Below are 16,446 nucleotides of genomic sequence, written 5' to 3'. Positions count from 1 at the left end.
TGGAAATCTATTGGAAATGAGCCAATCCATTAGTATAAATTAGTGTTCTTTGCAACCTTCTCAGTTTTCTTTTCAGTAAAATGCATGTTTCTTTTTGTTGTTTGCATTTTCTTTCTCAACTTTTATTCATTCTAAGGTTATTATAAATTTGCTAATTTTCTCCTGGAACTTTGACCCCTTTTTTCTCATAAATCTGTTTGTTTTCTCTTGTGAATTTTTTCATTAGACTTGCCAGTTTTTGTTAACGTAAATACATTTACTAATTGTTGTACAAATTCTGTAATTTCTTTCTTATAAATTGGCCATTTAACTTTTATTCTAAAATCTAACAAAATTAATAATGAACATTTATTTGTTATTAATTATTATTAACAATAAATAATTTTATCTTGTACATTTTTTTACACTTCACATAAGTGATTTTTTTCCTCTTAAATTTGCCAGTCCTTTAATTTAAATACATTTTCTAGCTTTTTTATGAACCAAGGTTTTTTTTTTCATAAATATACCTTTTGTTGTGTTGTAAATTTGCACATTTTTAAAAATATTTTCTCTCTCTTTTTTTGGCAAATGTTTGTAGTTTACTGTAAATTTGCCAGCTTTAGCAAACTTTTATTCCGTCTTGCAGATTAACGCGCAGATTTTTCCTGTTCAAGTTTTGAAAGCACATTTTTCTTTGATGTGAATACATTTGTCCCAAAAAATGATCGTCTGCAAAAAAAATAATTTTTTTCCGGTATTTGCCAAAAAAGTGATTGCTCGTATAAATAACTTGCTGGTCTATAATATGTTAAATATATGTCAAATGAATCCCACAATGAATGATATCAAGTCATCCTGAGCCACTAACAACATTCCTGTAACAAGGCAGAAGCTACAATCAGTTTTTGGCAGTGACTTTTATATATTCTTTATTTATCCAGTAAAAAAAAAATCTCGTTGACATTAAAAATGTCTTTTGTAAGAGTAATCTGTCCAAGAGGAGACCAGATATTGCAACAAATATAATAATAGATCTGTAAACATATTTTAAGTGGACAAAAAGGACCGGATTGGTTATAATGTAAGTACAATAACAAAGATTTATAAAGATACTTAAAAAAAATGTAATTTTAAAATTTTATATATAACCCCTTTGTAAACCTTGTTCACCGAAGTCTATTTACCAACATACGTAAAGATGTTGCACATAAAAAACACACGGAAACATTGGAAATTAATTTTTTGGCAGGCGGTCACGTTTTGGCACAACACCGCTCTTACATGAATTCTTTCAACTTTGTCTCATATACCTGCGCTTTTACCCAGAGGTAGCCCTGTTTGTTTTTTGCTCGTCTTTCCGTGTTTCTACAGAAGTACCTGCGCTCCTGTGTATGACGCAGGCGCTCAGGTGTACCTGCTTCACGCGGCTCCTCCTCCGGCTCGGGATGCGGGCCTTCATCCTCCGGGACAGCGCCAACAGCTTGTTGTGTCTCTGCCTCCTCTTCGCCTTCTCCGCGTCCTCTTTCCGCTTCTCCTCCGCGCGGTCCGAGTCCGACTCGTCCTGCCGCTGCAGCCGGCTCCTCTTCCTCGGCTGGACCATCCTCTTCGTGTGACTTCCGTCGTCATCTTCCTCATCGTCGTCGTCATCGTCGTCCTCTTCATCCTCGTCGCCGCGGCTAGACGACGAAGAGCTGTCGTCGCCTCTCAGGAAGGAGCGCTTCCTGCGGGTGACAGAGCGGCTGTCGTCGCTGGAGGTCCCCCCGGACTCGCTCCGGTCCCGGTCCTCCTGCTCGCTGTCGTCCTCAGGAGAGCTCTGGAAGTCGGACTGTGATCCGGAGGAGGAGGACGACGAGAAGGACCCTTCGTCACTGTCGTCCAGGATGGAGGCGGGCAGACCGATCTGCCGCTTCTTCGATGCGGCTACTTTGGTTTTCCGCATGGACGCGAACATTTTCCGCTTGTACAAACTCTCCATGTCTGCACGCGGTACCGGACAGTAGTGACATGAAACGGAAAAGCGACAGCAGAACCGGGCTCGGTGCACGCAGGCTAACGGCGCAGCTAGCCTCGCATTAACGACATGCTATTTATTCGCTGAAACACGCAACATGGCGCCTGAATTCATCTTCGTGCGGAATTATTTTGGAGTCTTTTCACATAAACGGACCGTTTGCAAACGTTACACTGAGAAAATCCGCGCTGAAAAGGTCACATTTAAAGGATTTTCAGTCCCTGAAAATGCCTGTGTGTTATTGTTGTGGCTTCTGCTTCTTCTCTAAAAATAACTACAGCACGCATTCGTACACACCGCCCCCTACGGCGAAGAGCAGGCGCTACACCTGCAAACTGAGCAGAAATTATCCTAGCACTCCTAACACTTTCCACTAAATAAAAAAAAATAGTCTGGGGAAAGAAAATTGTATACTAATAAAATAATAATATGAATCTATGAAAATAAATAAAATCTAAATCTACAGGAAGTGACTGTGGCTAACATCAATGTTAATTTTATTTATAGGTGTGGTCAGGTGTTTAAATACACTCCTCACGTTAGTTGTAAGCCACCTTCTAGTCTAAAGCACATTTTACCAAATATTAGTAGGGGTGTATGTAAATATTTGAGTCTGTATGTTTACTTTTGACCCTGTTGGGATAAGTTCAAATGTGTGCACCCAGTTCTTGTTTTTTAAAGTCCATCCATCCATTTGTTTCACTCCCTCATTCACACCTATGAGTTTTTAAAGTCATTAAAGATATATGCTGTATAATCATTCCACCCTAGAAAAAGAATTAATTAAAAGCCCAAAATTACCATGACTTTCATTCCCATGATGACTGTGTGGAAACCTATGACCACAACTGTAAATGTCACATTTCATTACATCTAAACTGAATAAGAGATTAATTAGGCTTCAGTCATATAGGTCACATTTGTAAACACAAACATTTGGAAGGCTGGGAGCGTTTCGGATGTCACTGTGAGTCATTCAGACACCACCTTTTTAAAGTGGTGTTTTTGGTACATGTAGCTAGTTCACATGCCTTTGCCCTCATTATAAAAACAACACTGAAACTAAAAAAAAGCCCAAAACAAACAAAATAAAAAAGCTAAAGTGAAAATTTACTGATTGGAAACAAAAAGAAAAGAAAAGTACAAAACTGTTATGATTCTGTTATTTACACTACACATCTGTAAGAATGAAATCAAACATAATACAGGATAAAACAAATTCAGTGTACAGTTTCTCTTGTGATAGGTCTTTTTCTTTTACTTTATTACCTTTTTTATTTTATTCTATTATTATTTTATTTATTTGGTTTAGGTTAAGGGAATAAAAACCCAGAGTGATCCTCCAAATATTTACTTGTAACATTTTGGCTCGTATAAGAAAAACTTGGACGTTTCTTATTCCAATCAATCCAAGTGGCGTCTCTCACTCATCCAGATCATTGCAGTCTAAAGGTCTTGAGATGAAAGCAACTGGACTTCTTGTTTAGGTTCTTGAAGACATTTTAGAAAGGTGTATTCAATTCTCCATGAAACGACTTCAAGTACCTGAAAGAGGTCGAGGTGCTGTTGACTCAAACACTTCAAATGCTGCTGAGTGTCTGTGAGACTGCTGAGGAGTTTTTCTTCTCCCCAAAGGCCTGAAAACACCAACAAATACAGCTTTAACAAAAGAAACGAGCTCTACGGTGGAACCTTCAGTGAGATTTTAATCCTAATTTGATTTAAAAACAGGTTTGTTTGTATCATGAAACATTCCTCGAGTCTTCCTTTCATCTCTGCACAGACACACAAGAACAGAGGACCTCCGTTAGGTCCCCAGTCAGGACTTCTGTGCTAGAAGCGTGCTCAGTTTGATTTTCCCGTCCATGGAGGCTGTCAGGCAGGTGCCGCAGTCCACTGCTGAGCACCAGTCGACGGTCACCACTGGTGCTTTATGCCCCCCCAGTGACAGCACCCTCTCCAGAGCTGACTCCCCACTGGCCAGCTGGAAGAGAGGGGACCAGGAAATTTTTTAAAATACAAAACACATTTAAAGCATTAAAGAATGCTTGCTTACTTACTTACAGACAGACATGAAGGTGTACTCACTCTGTATATGAGTCCACCGGAGCTAGAACAGGTCAGGACGTGTTGACCTTCAGAGTCAAACGTGAAGAGTCGACCTCGAGGGACTTGAACCTGAACAAGAATTATATCACCAAGTTAGAAAAAAGCACCCCAAATTGTTTACTTTGGTGATTTTACTTCTTTGAACTATAAAAAATGTTTTCTTATGAACAGAGTTTAATTTGCTTTGTAGAATTCAATGTTTTCTAGCGAGCTTTGGTCATGAAATCAAATGAAGTGCTGTCTTGAAAATTAACCAGCAGGTCTGCTTACTTGTTTGTAGCCGCTGTACCCCGACAGGACGAAGGGCCCGGTGGCGTCCTGAGGTAAAATCTGCTCCGACTGCTTAACCCCACAGCGATGGATGTTCCACTGGATAAACTGCATGCGCACACACACACACACACACACACACACACACACACACACACACACACACACACACACACACTTTCTTGACTTTCCTGAGTAACATAAGGAGAACAGACGGAGCTACACTAGTTCTGGCTTTCACGCACCTTGCCATCTTCTCCGATGCTGAAGACGGTATTTTCATCATAGCTGAACTCCACACTGTAAACTTCCCCATCATGAGCTCTCCAGCTCATCGCGCTCTCATACCGCTGCATATCTACAGAAGACAGAGGACAGAAATGTATTTAACTTACTTGGGTTTTGGTAAGTGACAGCAAAGAGGCCACAGATTAATCCTCCTTGAAAATAATCTTTGGATGAATCGAGTATGAACGCAGACCAAACAGTCTGATGACTCCGTCAGCGGCTCCAGTCACCAGCAGGTTTCCATTGTGATTGAAGGCTGTGCAGTTTATGGCTACTGGTTCTGGCTCCAAAGAGAACTGGAGCTGAAAGACAGAAAGTCAGAACATTATGCTACAGGCAGGAAATAAAAAGAGCAGTTTAACTAGTTTAACTGTAACTGTCAAGGAAACTGAATTGGAGCTCATAGGCAGGCACATAACAGAGGAAAAGTTGAGTTAATACCCAAACCTTTCTTGGAAACAGGTTTCAGGTTTGCCAGAGCAGTCAGGTAGCCTGTTTAAAATGTGCAAACACAGTTTAAGCAGCACCTATAGGGCTGAAGTGCCAAAAACTGCAGCTCTAATCATGTCCACTGGAGGCTCACTCTAGCAGTGAATCAGTCCCATAGACCAGGGGTAGCAAACTCCAGGCCTCGAGAGCCAATGTCCTGCAGGTTTTAGATAACACCCTGGGTCAACACACCTGAATCAAATGATTAGTTAATTACCGAGCTTCTGGAGAACTTCAAGACATGTTGGGGAGGTAATTTAGCGATTTAAATCAGCTGTGATGGATCAAGGACACATCTAAAACCTGCAGGACACCGGCTCTCGAGGCCTGGAGTTTGCCACCCCTGCCATAGAACCTTTTTGGCGTAAAACGTCCAGCTTTACAGGAGAAATAAATACATTTACAGCCTGCTAAAAAGCAGTTTTGCCTCTAAAGGTCATAACACTACTGTGTATGAATGTGTTTATACATAAACCATTTTGACCCCCATTGCAGCTTAAAATTAAGGGTGTGGCCACTTTGATTAACACATGGTTGCCCTCTGAGCTGCTAGCTCCCTGAGGCTTCACGTCAGCTACCTGAACTGGACGCCTTGACTCAGTCTGTGCAGTTGGAGTTTATATTGCTCCAGTTTTCTGCTACAGCTGGGGTTTTAAATACACATTCTTTAAACCCAGTGGTTCCTGTTCCTGGTCTTGGACTGATGTGCAGACATATTAGCTAAATGATCAGTTAACCACCTGCTGTTTGACAGTCTTGGTGTCCCATAGCAGCAGCTGACCAGACACCGTTATGGGAAGTCGAGGAGCAGACTCGCCACTTCCAGATCGACTGTGAGCTGCAGCTGAACAGACGAATGATGAACCGCTGGGGCTGCAGGCTAAAGACAAGATACTGAAAGGCAGAAAAATACATTCTCATATGGAGATGACCTCGACTGTTGAAGACACAGTAAATCTAGTTTATGGACGTAGTTCCATTCAATTTGTAATGTCAAATTATAATGTAATAAAATAAAAGAGCACCGCCCATTTTAGCTCCATCACTATCGGATGGGTTAACATTAATTTTGGCACATAACAACATTACTGATACTGAAACATAACCACGTTTGGATCAGATTTTCAGTTTAGCGCTCCATAAAAACTTCTGAGTTCCTGAGCTGCAGCTTTTAGACACTTTTTTTGTCTCAGCAAGGAGGCACTTTCATGCAATACAAAGCCAACAAAGAGGCAGAAATTGGTCCTAATTATGTTAGTGAGGAGCTCCAGGGTGCAGGTTTACCGTGGATGAGCCTCGTCGATGTTCATCTCATAGAGATTCTTCTTGGCTTCCGTATCGTACAACCGTACTGTGCCAACGCCGCTGCCTAATAACAACTGATCACACACACATGCAAACATACATTTTACTGTTGGACAGATGTGTTTGGTGTATCAACTAGGTCACAAGCAACCTTGGGGTTTAGGCTTAGGGTTGGGTTTTTGTTTTGACTAGTGCTAAATAGGCAAATATCAAGGAACTAAGAGATTTTACCTTTCAAATTAAGTCTTGCAAATTAATTTTGGCAGTGCAATTGTTCTGTATGCATTGCACTAGAGACAACTGTCTGAAAACAAGTAACGAAATCCTAACCGTAACGTTAGGTGGATCATTGGTGACCTAGTGCATGGTAAAATGTTACCTTATCAGAATATTTATAAAATCAATGTATCTGAAAGTAAACACTGCTACCAGTCGGTCTGGTTTGGTGGCCCACTCCAGAGACATTAGAGGAGATTTGGACATGATGGTGGCTTTGGTCTGCATGATGGGGTTGAACGACCACACCTGACGGAGTAGGAGGGGCAGAGGAAGAAGTCTTTCATGAGTTTTCCTGTCAGTATATGCTGTTAGAATACCGTAGCTTGAAGACTATGAAATGCAGGTTTACCTTGATGACTCCGTCAACATCCAAGCTAGCGACACGGCGACCAGAACAGTCAACCCTTGAAAACAAGCGAAGGGCAACAGAAAGAAAAAAAAACTAATTAAGGCTGAGTTTTTGTTTTTAATCCTTAAAGTGGGTGAATTGTGACAGACAGACCTGCAGTGCATGATGGATGAGTGGTGTTCTCCGTACTCCTCCTGGCTGAGTTTAATGAAGGGAGGTTCCTCTTGGCTTGCACCGCAGCTTCTGCTGTTTGAGGAATCGGTAGGTTCACTTGAGGACTCAATGGGAGGCTCCACCTCCCCCAGCTCCCCTTTCTTCTCTGATGTCTGAAGATAACACATGAAAGGGCTCACCAGACCAAAAAATTATTGTCTTCCAGCATACTAATTCAAAGTGCAGGTTGACCACTCGCAAAACTGTTTGAACATAGCTGACCTTTACCTCCACAGGTAAGGTAAGACTAAGGGCATCGCATTTGTTGCATATCTAAAGGATGCAACTATACCTGTGGTGGTGGTTTGGAGAAAAGCTCCTTCCTCTCCTTCTCATGATCTTGGATTCTTTTGTGTCTCGAATTCTGGTTCCCTGACTGGTTTGTAGACAGCTGGGACTGGGAGCTCACTGGTTCACTGGTTGATGACTGGGTAGATGCTGGCTTCACCTCCTTAACTTGGCCTGCTTCTTTAGATTTCACAGGCTAAAAAAGATGGAAATGATTACAACCGTAGATGTAGAAAACTGGAACACGAGTGCAGCTTGCTATTACTCTCTGAGGGAATGATTTTCAAACTTTGTGGTAGAAAATAATTAAAATATCAAATTCATTACCCAATATTTATTATACTAATGGACACACCCAATGAACCCAATCAAGCCTCGATCCTGAATCAGTGTGAAGTTTAGTCTACTGCAGAGTCCTTAACAGACATCTCTTATTGGACAGGTTGGTTACCGCCCATTGTACATCATGAATCTTTGCCATTTCCTATCCATTTTCTATCACTAATCTGGGTCCAGATCACATTGGTAGTATAAGCAAAGATGCCTAGGCCTCCCTTACTCCTGACTTCAGCTTTTTTTGTATCTTCCCAAGCCAATTAAAAGACTTGACCTCTCTGGTGTGTCCTGGATCTGTGTTGGGAGTCTCCTGTGTGTGCCTGACACACCTCACATAAGAGGTGTCCAAATCTCCCCAACTAAGTTCCAACAGGAACAAGTCTGACTTGTTACTGACAATACAATCCAAGCTCTTACAACAGTTGTACATGTTGCCAAATAGCCCATAACAACAACCAGATACCCCATACATTTGACTATGTAGACTGCTAGGCCAACATTAGAAACTAGCATCAAAGTCCAACTAGTTGGAGACATTTCTTTATTAGGGTTTGTTAGTCTTTATCATCTTCCTGATGAGATGGTAACTCAGAAGAAGGTATACTGTCCCAAGTACCAAATTTCTAAAGTGAAGGGTCTTTCACTTTCCATATACAATCATCAGCTTTTGAACATAAGATGACCTGTCTCTGACTCACTAGTTGCAAAAAACCCAATTTTGTTAAAAAAACAACCATCCAGTCTGTGAGTCAAGGTCTTTTTTTAAATCTGTGAATTTGGCAATTCCTTGTGCTCACCTGATTACTCAGTGGGTCCTTCCTGCCCATTGCTGCCTGGCTTGGTGAGGACCCAGAGATGGCTTGCATTGGTTTCCCTGGGGCTCGTCTGCCTTGTGGTAGGAATGTTGAGAAGAAGTTTCTGGTAGGGGTGGTGGCAGTGCTGACAGCTCGCTGGCTCGTCACTAAGTCCCTACAAAGAGAATAAAAGAAAGGAAGTTTTAAAACAGCATACTACTACAGTGAATCCAAGCAAAGAGACCACAGCTATCAGCAAATGCCATTGCCATGAAAGGGTATGAGTTTTGCGACAATTTTTGGATAGTTAAAGTGAGCACAATAAACACCAGAACCCAAGATATCATACTGGCTATGCCGACTTGTCTTGATCACATAATTGCCATCTCTTCCTTTTTAAGCACATGATGAACATGCATCTGGCATTTATCCTTTTGCACTGCTCACTTGTCCAGTTGGGTGAACATTCGCTGGTGGACAGGTGTCCACATGTGTAAACTGACTGGTCTACAGCTATACACGTCCATTTTCAACAAGTAGAGCTGCACTATGTGTGTTCTGACACTTTCTGACAAAAAGTAGCATCAAGGTCTTCAATGATTTGTAGCTCTTTGCCAGCAAGCCTTTCGACCCCATGAGCATCAATAGTTCGTGGGGTTTCAATGACCGTGCTGCTGGTTCGCCGGTTGCTGTTCATTGGACTTATAGAGCAGTTCTCACTATGAAGCAACAACACTGTTTGCACCATATCAAAACAAAGGTGTGACAGGCCATTTCTGTCCAGTCTTGCTATGACTTTCCAAAAGAGACCTCTATAAATGGACCAATCACTATCAAAGATACTTAGGTCATTAAAACTTTTATATTTTCAGTAAGTAAAAAATAAGGTTAGACTTTTGACTGCCTAAAAAACTTCTTTTTTTCTACCCTTACTACTATGCTTACCAGTTGGTTTTTCAATTTTGAAGAATTTTTCTAATTCTCTTCATAACCGTGCGTGAGATTTTAGTGTATTGAGACACAAATCCCCTTGTTTCAGTAAGGGAATCCAACATAAAACTGCCAAATCAAAGATGCAGAGCTGTGGTGACCTCTTCTGACAAGGGCACAGACGAAAGTAGCTTTTTTTGAGGAAGGGGGGGTTGGCCCAAAAACCTATGTGCAGTCTGAGATCCTCAGCCAAAGATGTGTTGCTTCTTCCTGTGAATAGGTGGGAGACATAGTCTTTGTTGCCAGGGCTCCTTTGCTTCCTGGTAGAGATCTTTATTGGTCCCCAGGCTTCTCAGTTACTCAGAATCAAGTGGGGTATCGTGGCTTTGTTATCAGTGATCTCTGGTCAAGATCTTTTTGGGTCTACTGTATTTTAGTTACTCCAAAAAAGTAGAAAATCAAGTCAGTGCTCCCTGGTAAAAGTCTTCATAAATCCACTTCAGAACCACGAGGATTTTGCTTCACCGGTTAGCACTGCTGCCTCACAGCAAGAACGCCCTGGGTTCAAATCCACCATCTGGTTGCAGGCTTTCTGTGCGGAGTTCCAGTTTATATGTTCTTCCAGTATCTGCGTGGGTTTTCTCCAGGAATTCTGGCTTCCTCCTGGAGTCCAAAAACATGCATGGAATTAGGTTAATTGGTAATGCAAAAACCTTAGGTATGAATGTGAGTATGAATTGTTGTCCGTCTCTCTGTGTTGGTCCTGGGACAGTCTGGCTGCCTTTCCAGAGTTAACCCCACCTCTTGCCCTGTGGCACTATGGCAGCTGGGACAGGCTTTAGCACAGCCACGACCTTGAACTGGATAAGCAGAAGAAAATGAATGGATCCAAGGGCTTCTTGTTAGAGGTCTTCTTCAGTCCACTTCAGAACCAAATGGGTCACCATGTGTTTGTTGTCAAGACCATTTTTGTGTATAATACTTGGTGGGTGTGGTTTATCACCATCATGCATTGAATTATTCATTTGAAGAGGAAATAATGAATGTGTAATTGTCTAACAACACTTACTGCAAAAGTTAGGTTGCCTTATCATCAGCCATCATCAGCCAACTAACCTCTTAGCATCCATTAAAATAAAAAGTGTGTTGAGTTTGGGTTTTTTCTGGGTCCATTTCAGATCGGGTCCAACATCGATTCAAGCCCCGTCAACGATCCAGATGAGGAGCTTTAACTAACTTCTTAAAAGATACTTCTGTCAATCACATTTTTTTAGAGTATTTTAAAGTTTATTGGGGAAGTGTATTTGCTGGCCCGGTCTATCGATCGCCTGGAAGTTTAACAAAAAAAAAAAAAAAAAAAAAAAATGGCTCAATGGAACAATTCATCAGGTGAATTGTTTATTGTGAAACATCAACCGCATTACAGCACACAGTTTAAATACTGCAACAGCATAAATATTTTGGCATTTTTGGCAACAATACGTTAGCTAAAATATGGTTTTAAATAGTTTTTTTTATATGGATAAATATAAAATAACTCAGTTTTGTTTGATTTAAAGTGCCTGAATATGAAAATATGAGGTTACGTCATTTATTAAATAAATACTGTCACAAAAAGTGCAACAACCTTAGTTGTCATTTAGGCCTGAACCATGCTAACATCAGTCCATGTTCATTCTGTGCTTTGTGTTAAAATGTAACTTAAGAAAACAAAATAAAAACAAACGAAACCACAAAGCTGCAATGGATAAAAATCTTGATTAATATTTTAAGGTTTAAGATGGCTGCCATCTGCAACTCACAGCACAAAACACATTAAGAGTTTCAAAGTGATAAATACAAGCACAATACGCCAGTTTTTCCATAAAAATACTAAAGCATGGCATTAATTTTAGAAATGAGCTGACTATTGATGGTTAAAAGCATCATGATGTTGGCAGTGTTTAAAAATGGACAGAATGGCAGCCATCTTTGCTGTGGTTAGTCATCAGTAAAGACAGTGATGTTAGTCTCTCACAGCTCAGTGTCTCCCAGTCGGTCCATGTTCTGGACGTATGTCGGCAGCTTGTGGTGGATCATCTCATCTCTATCCCTCTGATCCCGGCTCTCCGTCTGCAGGGCGAACAGCTGGCGAAGATACAGCAGACAGGTCAGACGTCTACCCTGACTACAGCTTAGCATGGAGCACATCACATTTTAAAACTTTGTTTCATGAAAAAACTTTTACACTTAGTCTATGTTTTTAAGTACTAGTGTCCAACTTTTTGTTAGTTCAAAAATGGAATAAACCAATCACATGGCAGCGACTCAGTGCAATTAAGCACGTAGACACGGTCAAGACGACCGGCAGAAGTTCAAACAAAGCATCGGAATCAGGAACAAATGGGATTTAACTGACTCTGAATGTGGCGTGGTTGGTGGTGCCAGGTTGATCTACTGCGATTTTCCCACGCAACCTCTATCTCTAGGGTTTACAGAGAATGGGATGAAGAGTAGAAAATATCCTCTGAGTGGCTTTTCTCAATCGAAATGTCTTGCTTAGGTCAGTGCCTCAGCTACATCAAGCCGATAGGAAGGTGTGGAGATTATTTTCTAGGCACACTTTTGGCCCAATGAGTAACAACTAAATGTCACAGCCTACCTGAGCATTGCTGTCAACCATTTCCGCAAGCACAATGTAACATTTTACAATTGATGTTTTGGGACAATTTGCTATGTTCCAAAGTTCAAATCATCTCAAACTGATTTCTTTAACAGGACAATGAGTTCACTATACTAAATGGCCTCCACAGTCACTTGATATCCACCTAACAGAGGACATTTGTCAAATATTCCATGAAGAATTTAAGTGATTCTGAAGGCAAAAGGGGGTTCAATGGAGTACGGTGTACCTAATAAAGTGGCACGGAGTGGTGGCCAAATCATGGGATTAATACAGTGAGAATTAATAGGATTTGATTTGATTTTAATTAGTAAACAGAACTTTTGGAAACCCATTGAAATTAATTTTTAAGCTAAATAATGAGACTTAATTTGCATGGCGGGTGATTAAAAGTAAACGACGGGATCAGTTGTAGCTTTTTTGAACAAATCTACATTTGCATTATTCATGCAAAATTGATTTAATTTAAAATGAAATGCACTCTCTCACCAGCTGACGGAGCTGTTCGTTCTCCTCCATCAGGCAGGTCATCTTCTGGACTTCAGCATCGAAGCTGAGGAGGACAGGCTGAGGTGGGAAACAAGTTAAGGACTGAAAACTGAATTCCAGCAGATCAGTGCGGCCGCCTCTAAATTGTCAGAGCATGTTGAATATTAAGGCTGGCTGTGTGTTTCAAACTCAAGGATATGCATACACTGGAAGAGCACCGACAGGAAGTTATGCAGTGAAACCAGGAAGGTGTCAGACCACTGGCGGGAGAAGTACTGACAGAAGGCGGAGTTCTGCTCAGGGGAGGAGATAAATGGCAGGATGAACCAATCACGCCACTCAGCCTGACCCTGCAGCTCTGACGCCTGCTTCTGGAAAAACTCCTGAGTCTTCTCCAGGTTTCCTTTCTGGAAGGACGAGATAGATTTTTAAATCTTTGTTTCAGAAACACGCAGCAGGATGTCTGATTTCTCCATGAGGTGATACCTGCACGGTGTTGATGATGTAGTATCTGTACAGGCTGATCCTCAGCTTGTTGACGGTGGATCTGTAAACATCCTCGAGTCTGCTGAACAGACGTTTATCCAGGTAGAGCCAATATTCCTTCAGACCAGCCAGGTCAAAGCTCTGGACAAACTGCTGCAGCTGATCGATGATTTTATCCACCTGCACAGCACAAAAATAATGAAAAGTTATTCAGTGTCCTTTTTCTGCTGAAAGAAGAAACGTCTTCAAAAACCTGAAATAGCAGCTTTTTTCGTTAACCCTTCACACCATTGCAAGCTCCTTTCTCCAACTTCCAGATGATGTGACTATTTTACTGTGAGGCTGTGAGGAAACAGAAATACATCAAACAACGTTTCTGCCAGCCATACCCTGAAGCCTTTCTCCTTGTCAGCTTTTATGTCGTTGTCCAGATGTTTCAGAGTGTTGGTGAAGCCACGGTAGATCAGATACTCCCTCACATGCTCATCTGTCCTTTCCACTGCAGAGCCCATGGTGACCTCTGACCCTACAGGGAACAAGTCAGCGTTTATTATGATTATTCAGTTTGTGTCTACTGTAGTCATTTGGTTCTTTGAAAGTATAAAGACAGAGACATTTAACTTCAGGTTTTAAGATTATTTCTTACATACACATTTATACAAGTATAATATCCAGCACTCTGGCTGTACACAAATAAAGAAGAAGACATAAACACAAGAATTCCAATCAACTTTTTCTTTTAATATTAGCTGACAGACATTCAAACCATTGATCTCACCGAGTAGCTGAGTAATGTGTAGGTAGTGGGTGGTGTGGGCTTTAGCAGTCTGATGGCATGAAGATCAAAGCTTCTCCATATTGTTTCTGTGCTGGCAGCATATAAACAGCACACAGTAGTGTCTCCCCAATGGCAGTCAGCTGTTAGGGTGGCTGGAAGAATCTCCCGCGATCCTCTCGGCTCTAGATCTGCATCATCTGAAGTACACATCCTCTTCTCTCAGCTGAATCAACTACCCTCCTGATGGATAAGTGGTCATGCCCAGGGAATGATGCACCCTTCCCAGAAGTGCAGAGATTCCTAAGCGCCCTGAGCAGGAGTTTGAAGTACTTTAATCGCATGAGGTTGTAGAAGCCTTGATGGGATTTCTTCAGCAGGGTGTTACTTGAAGTTATCCACTTTCTCTACCTAGGCCTGATTTATACTGAGAGGGTAGAATAATACTCTGCTGTTTTTTCATGGTCCCCTCGGTTTCCTGAGTTCAGCTCAAAGTTGCTCTCCTTATACCAGGTGAAAGGTGGTTGATTTCATACCAGTGGGCAGATGCATTATTATTTGAGAACAGTCCTGCTCTCGGCACATAATTTTATGGAGCTCCAGTGCTGAGGGTGAGAGGAAGGAACCATTTGTGGCCTGTCAGCCAGCCAGGAAACTGATCATGCACCTGCACAGGTGCACAGGGATTTCTTTTTTTTTTTTTTTGCAGGGGGGGTGCCTGAAGGGGGCTATTTTTGGTACATTAGTTTACAACCTCTGCTAATACTGAGGTTACTAAGTGTGCAGATACATTTTCTTCAGAATAAAAGTCTATAAACATCACTGCATGAAAATGTTTAGAAATAAGGTAGATGAAGAAAGGATTCAGACCACCTTAAAGTTTCCGCACATTATTTTAAGCAGACAGAATGTTCTCTTTTTCACCGCTACTCAGTATAAAGTTCCTACACATTTTAGTAGATTAAGCGGACCTATTTTCCTTATTTCTAGTCATCTCGCCACAGAATTTCTGTTTACAGAAGACAGCCAATCAGAAGAAAGGTGGCTTAAAGTAGGAGGAGCTAAAGCAGGTTGTTTGAGACAAGTGACATGAAACAGTAGACAGTAAAATTAAAAAAGGATTATTTTGAGCTGTGAAACAGGCAGAGCTACTTGAGTAAATGTATTTAGTTACTGTATGTCAGCGATTATTTAACAGACTTCAAAACACTGACATCACAATATTAACATGACAATCTAACCCACTTAATGTCACTTTTCTCAACTAAAGGATGAAGAAGGTAAAAGGTAATATTGCTCAATTTCTTTTTAAACTTCAGTAGCGTTCACTCCATTAGCAATAATTCACCTAAAACACTTCCTCTTCATGCACTGACCGCTAACTTAAAACAACATTAGATCACCGTTATGCATCCACAGCGGGACGTCGACAGTTATAAAAAAGAAAAAAGAAAGTGTACTTTAGATCCTTAAAAGTCTGAAGCAGAATATAAAGTATCATTTTTGTAAATGTAACCGTTTTATTTGGATTTCCTCCACCGCTTTTTGTTGCTAAAAACACTTCGGCCAGACTCTATTTGAAAATCTCTTTAATTGGTACACACGGCAAATGTAAGTTTAAACTCAGATTCACAATCCATCCCAGCAAACATCAAACGATGTCAACATTGACTGATTTCAGAAAATGTATTATTGTAAATCTGAAGAGACACAGGAACTGCAGTTAGCTTCATTTTAGCATCAAGTGTGCCACCAGAACAATCGACTGGAACACGTTACAATCACTATTACACAAAATCTCTCACATTAAACAGGCCAAATGCAGGCAGAATTAACATTCATTATGCTATAACATAATAAATCATAAAATCACGTCTTAACATTTACGTACCTCGGAGGAGAATCCAGATTATTTTAAATGAAGCAAATTTAAGGCGAAGTTTGGCTTGGTCTTTTCTTTGGTTTCAGCACCATGAAAGTGAACCGTCACCACCCAGAAACAGAATTGCACTTTTTTAGATCCATGAATCTTCAGAGCACAAAGCTGCTCTTCCGTCTTATTGTGAAAACTAAATGTTTACAACAACAAAGAGAAAGAAAACTCTCTTCCTGCTCTATTTTTCCTCCTGACAGTCATGTGATGAGCTAACGTATAACGCAGCCACACACTGCGCATCCTGCGCGCCCTCTATCGGTCAGCACGTCTCAATACACCTGTGCCGGATATACCAGCTGTTACCTGCAAAAATGTTACAAAGAATGTAGCATTTTTGTGTGTGTTTTCCTCTCTAAATCTCACCCCTTCTAGTAGTTAAAAGTGGTGTACGTGCTGGAGTAAAAAGACAGCTGTTAAAAGTGTTAAAAGCAACTGAAAAATAAAATCACAGTTAT

At 41.0% G+C, this 16,446-nt stretch overlaps 1 protein-coding gene across 2 annotated transcripts; it reads right to left on the bottom strand.

Moving 5' to 3' along the window:
• Window positions 1–3,674: 3,674 nt before the first annotated feature.
• wdr91 (WD repeat domain 91) lies at window positions 3,675–16,295 on the bottom strand. 2 transcript variants are annotated; one of them, XM_026174544.1, is made up of 18 exons: window positions 15,947–16,295; window positions 13,670–13,806; window positions 13,281–13,460; window positions 12,994–13,201; window positions 12,795–12,877; window positions 11,661–11,770; window positions 8,717–8,888; window positions 7,588–7,779; window positions 7,236–7,408; window positions 7,083–7,137; window positions 6,884–6,979; window positions 6,434–6,528; window positions 5,890–6,043; window positions 4,854–4,962; window positions 4,618–4,730; window positions 4,373–4,480; window positions 4,082–4,171; window positions 3,675–3,977 (listed from the first exon to the last, which is right to left on the bottom strand). In XM_026174544.1, exons 2-18 carry the CDS (start codon window positions 13,790–13,792, stop codon window positions 3,813–3,815), a joined length of 2,226 nt encoding a protein of 741 aa, XP_026030329.1. In that variant the 5' UTR covers window positions 13,793–13,806; window positions 15,947–16,295; the 3' UTR covers window positions 3,675–3,812. The 2 variants fall into 2 exon arrangements, with proteins under 2 accessions (XP_026030329.1, XP_026030330.1); XM_026174545.1 differs by lacking the exon at window positions 15,947–16,295 and adding an exon at window positions 14,059–15,918.
• Window positions 16,296–16,446: the final 151 nt, after the last annotated feature.

The sequence above is a fragment of the Astatotilapia calliptera genome, chromosome 7 (genome assembly GCF_900246225.1).
Source record: "Astatotilapia calliptera chromosome 7, fAstCal1.2, whole genome shotgun sequence".
Taxonomy (NCBI): Eukaryota; Metazoa; Chordata; class Actinopteri; order Cichliformes; family Cichlidae; genus Astatotilapia; species Astatotilapia calliptera.
The sequence above is the reverse complement of the archived record's forward strand: the minus strand, read 5'-3'. Positions and strand labels throughout refer to the sequence as shown.

Bases quoted from the DNA above. Each gene is read 5' to 3' on its own strand.
- wdr91 (XM_026174544.1), bottom strand. From the start codon at position 13,792: ATGGGCTCTGCAGTGGAAAGGACAGATGAGCATGTGAGGGAGTATCTG. The intron at 12,878-12,993 runs ATATCCTTGAGT...CTTGTTTCCCAC, and splicing joins GGTGCTCTTCCAGTGTATGC to CTCAGCCTGTCCTCCTCAGC. The intron at 7,780-8,716 runs GTGAGCACAAGG...CATCTTTTTTAG, and splicing joins AGGACCCACTGAGTAATCAG to CCTGTGAAATCTAAAGAAGC.